At 36.9% G+C, this 10,904-nt stretch overlaps 1 protein-coding gene and 1 long non-coding RNA gene across 17 annotated transcripts in view; both read right to left on the bottom strand.

The window, feature by feature from the left end:
• Nucleotides 1–1,722: 1,722 nt before the first annotated feature.
• LOC5565278 (phosphatase and actin regulator 4) overlaps nt 1,723–10,904 on the bottom strand; it is a 557,239-nt gene continuing 548,057 nt past the window's right edge. For all 16 annotated transcript variants that reach the window (XM_021843448.1, XM_021843449.1, XM_021843459.1 and 13 more), the window contains 3 exons: nt 3,379–3,725; nt 3,039–3,315; nt 1,723–2,528 (listed from right to left, as the gene is read on the bottom strand). In XM_021843448.1, the coding sequence (XP_021699140.1) occupies nt 2,513–2,528; nt 3,039–3,315; nt 3,379–3,725 (640 nt within the window). In that variant the 3' untranslated portion in view covers nt 1,723–2,512. The remainder of the gene's footprint in view (nt 2,529–3,038; nt 3,316–3,378; nt 3,726–10,904) is intronic.
• LOC110676264 lies at nt 9,330–10,726 on the bottom strand. The gene is made up of 2 exons (XR_002500219.1): nt 10,354–10,726; nt 9,330–10,263 (listed from the first exon to the last, which is right to left on the bottom strand). It is a non-coding gene; the product is annotated as an uncharacterized LOC110676264 (long non-coding RNA).

Below are 10,904 nucleotides of genomic sequence, written 5' to 3'. Positions count from 1 at the left end.
TAACAATATTCAACTCACTGACAAGACCTCCGAGCTAAAAGTTACATCAGAACTTCAAACGCACTTTTCTAAAATATTAGCTCGTTATTGTTTTTACTTCAATTGACCTCCGTATCAACCCGAACACTCAAATTTATTCTCTAAATTGTCCATGTGTGATAAAAATTCCATAAGAGGTACGGTGTTCATTTTATTGAAAATTGATCATGAAATCAAATTTCCTCTGAGTTTCCAATGCCGGATGTATTGTTAATGCAATTTAGAAGACATGGTTGCCTGTCTTATGAAGAGTTTCCTTTAGTTTTGTGTCACTTACTCACTTATTAAAGATGCTACAACATGAGAAGCAAACGGTTGGGCTCAAAAAACATTAAGTTACCCTATAAAGCGAAAATAAGGTAGTTTTTCGGAATTCAAAAACCCTATAGGGTTCTAAAGCCATGTCCATCAAAAGCTTAATTTTAGGCCATAAACACATGTTAACTCAATTTTTAAATGTTTTATTGCTCTTTTTAATGTATTCGAATCCTCTGAGCAGAATCTCAATAGAGAAACAAAAAAGTAAATTGGAGTACCTTGTACTTTTTTGTTTCTCTATTTTTATTGGTTTGACTAAAAACAAAAACATTTTTCCGCTTTTTTAGATTTTGCCACACTTCTTGGATCAAGCTCATAGTTTTGGTGAATTTTGTTTGCCGTGTACCTTCCGACATGTCAAATAGGAACAACCCCAGCGTTGAAAAGTAAAACTCCTGTGGCGGTTTTGTGGAACTAGTTGTCGAATAATGAACGTGATACTTTGATCAAAGGTGTTTGCTACTGACAAGAAAAGAAATCGCTTATCAGGCAACATTGTTGTATCTTGCGCGAAAAATATCATACTTAATTCATGGCTATGTTTTACTGCATACATCCAACATGGATTGGATGATCTAATGTTGCTTGCAGAGCAGCTCAATTACCTATCATAGTAAAAGATGTTCAATTTACACAAACATCAATAACTAAACTAAAGACGTCCTATTTAAAAACGACCTTCGGTAAACTTGTAGCTGACAAATGTATCCAACAGTATCAGCATAGCTCTAACCCTCCAGGGCGAACATTATGACCGATTGAACATATTACTTACTTTTCGCTTATAAACTTCAAGGTGAAGATTAATCGAAGCCAGAGTTCAAATTTTTAAGAGCACGGATCTGGCGAACCAAACATCCGTTTAAGCTGAAAACTTAATCGATTGGTCACAACCTGGTGGTGATCAATCGATTAGGTTTTTTTTTAGCTCAAACGGGTGTTTGGTTCTCCAGATCCGTGGTCTTGAAAATTTAAACTTTGGCTTCGATTCATCTTCACCTTAACGTGTTTCAGGTTTTATAAAAAAAGAGCTAAAATTTTGATAAGCCATTCATATTTTTATCTAGAATAGAATGAGCAATGTGGAGTCTATACAGTCCTTGAACCTCCTTGTAATCCCCATATAAAGTGTTTAAAAAATCGAAGGACTCATATCTCTACCAAACACTGCATTAAAAAAAGACATTTCGTATATACCAGCTTTAAATCACCATACATCCCTCACATTCGAATTCGAAAGCATCGTGCCCAATCGCCATCGCGCTTCCTTGAAGATGTTACAACGCACATTATTTCTCACGTTATCGTGCAACTGTTCCCCACCATTAACGCGCGCCTTTTTGTCCCTCTCTTTCTCTCGCTTCCAATCTTCATGTTTCCTTATGATTTTTTTTTCTTCGCCTCCTAATTCACTTTTGTTTTCGTCTCGGTAACATTCTAATAACGTCAACATTATCACAGTAGTATTATTTTCCATAATTATTTTTTTTAAAGTTTCCTTTAATTTTCTCGTTATTGAAACATGGGCTGTTTTTTGTGGTTTTCTTTGCGTTTGCATACGCATTTTCTTTTCGATTACTGTAATTAATATTTCAGTTGCTGTTTTTCTGCTCTGATTAGGGGTTTGACACTACAAACGAACTTGTATAACTTGCTGTTGAGATGCTCAGTTTTGTTTTTTTTTTGTAGTTACATGATGCGATTTGTTCAATTTAGTCAAAATTTGTTGTTTTCAAAAACCGTTGATCATTTTCGATTGGTCAATGGAATTATGTGAATGGGGAAGGGGGATGCTAATAATAGACATTTCAACAGCGTCTCCTCTGTGGAATTGAACGCTTCTCCATTGCCAGCACTCGTCTTCTCCAGGGAATGCAGGAAATGATGGAAACTGGTTCGTTTCGCCCTTTTTGCCTTCACCGCCGATTTTACCAATTGTTCTATGGTAGTGATAGATTATGCTGATGAAGATGATGATAATCCTGATGCGTTATGAATTGCTTCTGCTACTGCTGAACTGGTTACAAATTGTTCCTGATGTATGTGTGTATTGGATTTATATGTACACAATCAAATGTTTGTTGTAGTAATTCTTAATGAGAAAGGTAAAATAATGAACGGCAAAATGTCTCTGCTTGATCCTGCATTGCAGCTGTCATGGCCTATGAAACCTGGAACAAATAAAAAATAAAAACGAATTTTAGTTCAGTATCAGTTTGCGGCTCATTCTTCGGTTTGTCGAGCTTACGAGTTCGCCCAACTTTAGGGGCGGTCCATTAATTACATAAGGGGTTAGGGGGGGAGGGGGGGTTTGAGATTTCTTACGCGCCATATAAATTATTTTTAATTTTCATACAAAAAGTCTTACCATTGGGGGAGGGGGGGGGGGGGGTGGTTTCAAAAACCCGCCAAAATTGTCTTACGTAATTAATGTACCGCCCCTTACTGCGAACCCAGTATTCAGAAAATAGCAAAAGCTGGTAAATACATAAATGGGAGTAACTTGAGAAGTCTCGACCAAGATGAACGAAGACAGAGAAGCTACTTCGTAGTCAACGAAGTAAGATCTACCATCATTCGATAAACTTTTGGATAAATTCAATCAAAATCTGATACAAATTTTCAAACTGTTTCGTATGCCAGATATTGAACCATTTATCCAATAACGAATAATAGCTCACCTGGTAAGATGTCGACTGCCTTCGTGCACGGCCATCTCGGAACTTTTGAACTCGTTCAGCTCCTTCCGGATGGCAGCCTTGTCCTTGGGGGTGAGTCGCGTCCACGGTTTGTCCGCCCGTCGATCGTAGTCGTGCGCCTGCGTCACCTCGATGTAATCGTTGAAGCGGATGATCTTCTTCTCCTTCAACTCGTCCACGGTGGGTCGGAAGCTCAGCTTTCGCAGCAGGTAGCGTTTCTTCTCCTCCTTTTGCTTTTTCTCTTCCGCCGGAGTTTGCGCTGTAATAAGTAATTTTGGGTCAATAAGAATTATGAGCTCAGGCTAAAGTGCTTGATACTCACTCTTCAGGATGTTCCTCTCGACCAGCTCCTCCGCGGTAGGCCGCATCGACAGTCGCCGGATCAACCGGGCCCCGATGGCTTCCTTCGATTCCTGCTTTTCGTTGTCCGACTGCAGCTGCAGTATGTTCCGATTGATCAGCTCCTGTCGGTCCGGTCGCAGAGCCAGCTTGATCGAGAGGCTCTCCTTGCGGGCAATCTTGGCCGCTCGGTCCGTGTCGTCCTCCCGGTAGCAGATCGGGCCATCGTTATGGTCATCGTTGTCGCTCTCGCGGATCACGTACGGCCGGGTGTTCTCCTTGTTCTCGATCGTACTCGGTAGGCCAATCTGGAAACGCATGGGCCGCGCGCTACAGGGGTGGAAAAGATCATCTTAGTATTGTTTCTGGGGGTGATTATGGGACAGTGCATTCAAAAGTAATGGTTGGGTTATTCAAATAAAACTGAAAACGATATATGATTGTTAAAACAACAAAATAAAAGAAATCGGTGCTTAGCGCAAAATGATCAATGCTCGTAGATTGTGTTGATTGATATCATGATGCGTGTCGTTAGATACTCCAGTCAGTGGAATCATTAGAGATTTGATGTTTCAAGAGAATGTGGTATCACTAAAACGTGTGTTGCATACATTCTAGAGGATAGCGAAGAAACCATGCCAAAACAGCATTTTGAGTAATCGTGCAGTGCGTAGAGAATAGGATGCAATGTGTACCACGAAAGGCTCATCTAATAGACCATTTCCGTGAAAAAATTTTATTGTCTCATATGCTTTATATCAATTTATTGAACAAACTTTCCTAAGGAACACATATGTTTTGAGGCCTCTAACTATTGAAAAACAACGAAAAACTGGCGGAACGCCGTTTTACCCCACGGTCTCCGAAAAAATATTTCATGTTGATATCCCTCCCGACCCCCTTTTCCCCCCATGATTTGACCACAAACGTGGTGAATTTTTGATCAGCTGACTTAGCAGCTGGCAACCATTTATGACAGATGAGTTTTTGTTTATGTTTACATTTTTCAATCTCGAAGGTTCCAAAAAGTTTTGTAATTCGTAATTTATTTAACGTAAGCTTGGTAGTTACAAAACGTTTGGTCAGTGTAAGGTGCTTTTACGAGGCACCACTGGAACAATCAGGAGATAGTGCAAGTGGAAACGAATATGTCGAACGAATGGCTTCCGGAAATAACAGGCTGGTATGGAACTGGAATAAGAAGCCGATCTGCGGTCAGTTAAAACGCCGGTAGAGGTGCTAGAAACTGGAATTTAGGGTGCAATCGAAGAAGCAGTTGAAGAGCATGCTGCTTCCACCCTAGTTGCAGAACCCGTTTAACGAACCAGCTGCGCAGAGAAGATACTGGTCATTATACATTCCGGCTGCGACGACCTGGTAAGTTTTAACGAGAGATCAACTGTTTAAATTAATCTCCGTTCTCTCATATCACTCACGACAATCTTGGTGTTTTCGCAAACTTCTAATTTCAGCTGTTAGCAGAACGTTCCGCTTTTCAACCGACTTACTACCTATACAAAACCGACAACTGGGCAAAATTTCGACGCCGTCCTCCTACCATCAAGCAATCCTCCATCGCCCTGTGACTCGAACCCATCGAAATATCATCACATTTTAAACGAAGTGCAGTACCCGACTGATTGACATGAGAAGCACTAGGTACAAATTTCATGCCACGCTGAAACCGAGCAAGGTTGTTTGTCCAACATACCACTGAACCAGTAGGCCGCAGAGCTACTTGGGCACTTCCATGATTCACTTTGGCATGGGGTTTTTTTCTCGGCCGAATCGTCGAAAACTTTGCAATAAGAAGCACTTCAATATAGTGGCCAAATATGAGCTCAGTAGCTTTCAAAAAACCCACTGCCGAAGTTAATCAAAAGTGCCAAGAATAGGATACAGCTCCTTTTGTTATCGGACGAACAAGATATTAGAACATTAAACTGGTGTGCAAGACAATGCTTAGTGCGGGTTTTTCTATGGTTTTTCTCTTAAATATAGAAATAGTGTAAATGAACGGAATAATTAGTGATTGTAGTTTGTTCCAAGTTACCAGAAATATTTTACTACAATGGGGGATATAAGTTTTTGAATCCCTCCAATTGAACATTGATTATAAATAAAATGTGTGCTTTCCATAATCTGTTGTACTGAGACTAAATTATTTCAGTCGTGTGGGGGTTGTGAATAGAATCTTGTTGGGATTTCAACCACTTGTAAGAACCTAATTTAAACCCAGTAATATTTAGGAGAAATTTCATAAGGTTCGCGTCGAATGTTTAGAGCAGTGGTCACCAAACAGCGGCCCACGGGCCCAAATTATTTTAATATCTTAAGGTGAAGATGAAGCTAAGCCAAACCTCAAATTTTCAAGAGCACAAATCTGGAGAACCGAACACCCGTTTGAGCTGAAACCAGCGAGTGAGCAATCGATTAAGTTTTCAGCTCAAACGGATGGTTGGTTCTCCAGATCCGTGCTCTTGAAAATTTGAAGTTTGGCTTCGATTTATCTTCACCTTAATACTGTGAAAAAAACATTTACCCGTACAAGGGCTTTGACAGTATTCGTGTTGAAATTATAAGAATATATATGAGAAATACAACCACATTACACATATATTCGAAAGCCCCTAAATCTTTCTGATCGTCAGATAATTTGTGTTGGATCATCGATTTTAAAATAACAAAACCATTTCAGTTTCAATCTTTTTTAATTTTATGGTCATACACGATTCAATGTTTCGACATAAACGTAATAAAATTGCAATTATCAAAAATAATTAATTAAAACTACTGTTGAAGGAAAACTTTTACAACATAATGAATAGCTGAATCTAAACATATGATTGAAAAGCTGAATCTGAAAATATGGTTACAAAGTTCTTGAACAAAAAATAATATTTTTCAAATACTGTCACCAATTTTCCATAAATTTGTCGTATTTCAGAAAAAACACCTCTAAAATGTTACATCCTTCCATCAAGAAAACATAATTTATTATTTAGATTTAAACGTTTTCTGATATTTTTTTACATAAATATTTTATATCACGGAAACTTTAAAACAGTAAAAGAAGCAGCTATTTTGAGAAATGTCTATATTGAACTTAAGAATTAGAATTAAAGAATCTTTTTCGAAAGCGAGATAAAACTGAAAATAATTTTAAAAATTATAGCACACAATTAGGCTACTTTTCAAATGTTTTAAGAGATTTATCCAACAATGTTCACTAAAGATTTCTCATAAATTCTTAAGCATCTATTCTAGAGATGCTCGGCTCTCGGGTTTTCCAACCGGAAACCAACGGTTTCGGGCTTGCAAATTTTTAAATTTTTTTGGATTTGCATTGCATTCGGGTTTGAATGGCTACAACACTATCGGGTTCGGGCTTGAAGTCGGGATTTGGTGGGCTTGGTAAACCGAACAACAATCTGAAAGTTTTTTTATTCGTCAGAAACGACGAATTTATCATTTTAGTCCAGGTTTTCAAAAATCGGGTTCAGTTCGGGTTTAGATTTGAATGTGCGGGTTTGGCATTAAATAATTGCCTCGGGTTCGGGTTTGATAAATGTGAAACTCGACCATCTCTAATTTATCGCTAAATACTGATTTGTACCAGTTATTTTTTTCCAAGATTTTTTCTTAATTTTCACATGGAATCACTAAAAACATTGCTTCAGCGATCAAGGATTTTCGTCTCAAATTCAATGGATAGAAATATAATACCGAAAGATCTTTAAGTGAAATCTCCATCATTACCAGAGAGTTACAAATATATATCAGCTATCATAAACCCATAATCATAAGACCTCCTAAAAAAATCAGACAATTTCTTATAGTTGATCATACTTCGGAGATTTATCAAAACATTTTTGAGATATTTCATGATAAATTTATCAAGGACGTTTTCTAACCGTTTGTCTGGAGTAGTCATTTCTTTTCTAATTCTTCTCATTATTAATTTTCTAAGTTTAACAATTCTTCCGAAAATTTATTTAAAATTCTATCATGATTAGGAAACATTTATTTAGTGACTCTTCCAGAAACTTCTTCAGGATATGGTTCTGCCAGCAGTTTAATCTACGAACTCTAGGGATTTTTCAGTAATTATTTTAGAATAAATTCGTTGATTTATCATAAGAGCTAATAAGAATCCTGAGGGAAATATTGCGGATACAGGGCTGGTAGCAAGTGTCTTAAAAAATAGGAATTTTAGAAGAGGGTTCTAGCTTAAAAAAAAAAACAAAATGAACGGGAACCAAAATATAACAATTTTTACATTATGTTTTTCACAAAATCTGATCTCTTTGGATATTTTATTTTTTTCAATTGCGACAGACATAACTCGTGACATAACTACAAACATGTTAGTGTAGTTTACATCCTATTTGGATGTCGGAATAATATTTAAACTATTCAGAAACCTTTTTGAATGTCCAAGATAATTCATTTTTATTTTAATTAGTAGGACACATTGATTTAATGCAATATTCAAAAATAAAATACAAAAGTTTATTTGTTTTTATATAAGAAAATTGCGATGTCCCTCTTGTAACAATTGTAAATCATTGATACTGCGCGGAAAACTAATTATGTTTTTATATAATAAGAGTCGAACCTTATTTTCCACTGAACAGCTCGAAGATTTATTATGTTATTTTCCAGTCTTGCCTACATTTTTACAATACTTCGCAATTTTCGCGTTGGCGAGTTAAATACATTTTCTTAATTTTTCGTAGTGAAAATTTTCGACTTTAATATTTACATAAATTAGAACTCAATAAATAATTATCCTTGGTTAAACATTAAAAATAAATGTTTTTAACTTTGTGAAATTTGTGGTGGCACTCTTGCCCCTTGTCCCCCATATGCATGCTTCAAGAATTTTTCTAGGAATTGCTTCAGAAACTAATTAAGATATTTATTTCAAGTAATACTTCGCCGATATCGTCAGGGATTCATTTGTTAATTGTTTAAAGACCTTCATTAATTTGTTTCAAGATACCTTTAAGAATTCAACCTGGATTGTTACTAAGCTTGACTCTAGAAATTACTACAGAGATTACGCCATAGTATTTTTCCCAAGGCTTTTTCAAAAATTTCTTAAGAAAATTCTAAGTTTTCTAAAAGTTTATAAAGTGATTTTTCTGACAATATCGTTATTATTTTGTTGAAGGTTTCCTTCCTGAACGAAATACACCTAGTAATTTATCCGGTGATGCCTCCACTGATTTTTCGAAGATTTCCTCCGTTGATTTCCTGAAGCAAATGCTAGACATTTTTTTTTAATTATCCCTTGAAAATTTTGTAGAGGAATTTTTGGACAAATTTCTAGAAGATTTTGTGGAAATCTTTAAAGGATTCTCTGGAGAGATGCCAGAAACTGGGAAAAGTTCTGAAATTCACACTACCGTAGGCAAGCGTAGCAAATCACAGTCAGAGGAGCCAGTGAAACTCACTGCTATCGCTGCTGTAGGCAAAATGCCTTGAAAATAGCAAAACACTCATTGCTAAGGGCAACCCAAAACTACTGTAGAAAAATGTTCTATTTCCCGTTGCATTTCCCGCATTTACAGCCTTCAATGACACTATTGATTTAGAGAAACTCATGTACCCAACATAGGCTACTTGATGAGATTCACGATTTAAAACTACTGTAGTGAGAGAGCCACGTGATTTTCGCGAAATTCAAGCCTACTATTATTATCATTTCCAGCACTGCCTGGAAGTATTTCCAGAAAAAACCCCTAAAATTATTCCTGAAGTTTTGCCTCGAGGAGTTATGAGTTCCAACAAATGAAATTCCTGGATAACAATCACGTGAGAGTTTCTGAAGGTTTCTCTCGAGCCTGTAGAATTATGCACCAGGATTTACTGCAAAGATAAAGAAGTGACTTTAAAGACCATTGTTGTTAGAAATGAAAGTTTCTATTCCATTCAAAATATTGACTTTTTTGAGGCTTCATTAAAATAGATGCCAACTTTTTCAAAAGAGATCTGCTACCAGCCCTGCAGATATGTTTGCACGGATTTAGCCAGAAATTATTTAAGAGATTTTTGACAAATTTCGTAAAGAGTTCTCGGAATGAATTGAGAAGAACGCGTTGAGAAGTTTTTGGATGAATGTTTAGATCAATTCCTGGGAAAACCTTTACGGAAATGCATTAAACAATCACTGGTACAATTTCGCAGAAAATCCTGAATAAATTTAATGAACAGAAATCGTGGTAAATTCCCCGAATAGCTCTTGGATGAACTTTGGAAGGAATATCTGTTGAAGCTCTTTGAGAATCTTGATAATTACCCAGAAGTTTCTTTGAATTAATTTATAGAAAAATCCTTTAAACAATGCCTGGACATATTCTTGCTACATGAATGGCAGGAATGCTAAAACAAATATCTGAGAAAGTTTGATTTTTTGGATTAACTTAAAATTTGGAATAATCTCAGAGATTGAATTTTACATTGACGGATTGACGTCAGTTTTCCGTTTGTGAAGATATGCATGAAGTGTTAACAGCACCCTTGGACGTCGCAGGTTATTGCAAGTTTTCCTTAGGCTTGAGTACAGCGACTGTCTGGATTTGACTGTTCTCCTCGTGTGCTTCGGGGTTGTACCGTTGCTGGAGTTCTCCCTAGACGTACCGTTCCCAGCCGTCTAGCTAGATCATCGTTTTCTAATGCTGGAACTTATCGGAATATCGGGTCACTACCGTCTAAGCCGAATGCGGGCACAATTCGTGATATTGGTTAGCCACCGGAGCTGCATGAATCTGGAGCTGATGGCATGATGGATGCTCTATTTGGTCCTGGTATAGCATAATTCTTCCAGTTTCAAGGTTGTATAGTTCAAGAGATATCTTCTCGGCTGTTTCCGGGAGGCAATCCAAATAAAATAAAAATGTTATTTATCAGTTCCATGTCCGAAAACCAAACAAACATTTATTTTCAAACCTACCTCATTTCTCCTCCAGCTCGTATTAGGTCCGGGTGATGATTATGTCCTGATGTGTATCTGCATACTGGAATAACCATCCACATAAAAATGCATCGGAACGAATCGAACATGTTTGATTAAAAATCAGAAATACTCCCGGATTTCTTTTGCGACTGAACTTTTTGACATTTCGAAAAGTAAACAACAGCTGATGATAGGGCTACCAGTATAACGTTTTTTTCTTTTTTTTTTTGAAGAGGTGAAAATTAATTTCACCTCTTCTAGAGTTACCATTTTCGTTCCGCACCCCTTAAAAAGTGGTGAAAATGCCAATTTTTGAAATTTTCTACAAAATTCTAGAATACCTAAAAATAAAAAATTCCGACGCAAATGTTACTTAAAAAATATTGTCTTCCGATGAAAAATATAAAACTAGGGGGTTAGATCCGACGGAAATGGTCTATTCTAAGTGGAATTTTGTCTTATTCTGTCGAAAAAATAGCATTTCCCTTTCCAACCAGCTCCGACTCTGGGGGTGATCAATCGTGTTGAGTATACGCAGTCTGCAGTGA

Source organism: Aedes aegypti, chromosome 2 (genome assembly GCF_002204515.2).
Source record: "Aedes aegypti strain LVP_AGWG chromosome 2, AaegL5.0 Primary Assembly, whole genome shotgun sequence".
Lineage (NCBI taxonomy): Eukaryota > Metazoa > Arthropoda > Insecta > Diptera > Culicidae > Aedes > Aedes aegypti.
Note: the sequence above shows the minus strand (reverse complement) of the source record. Positions and strands in the feature narration are given on the sequence as shown.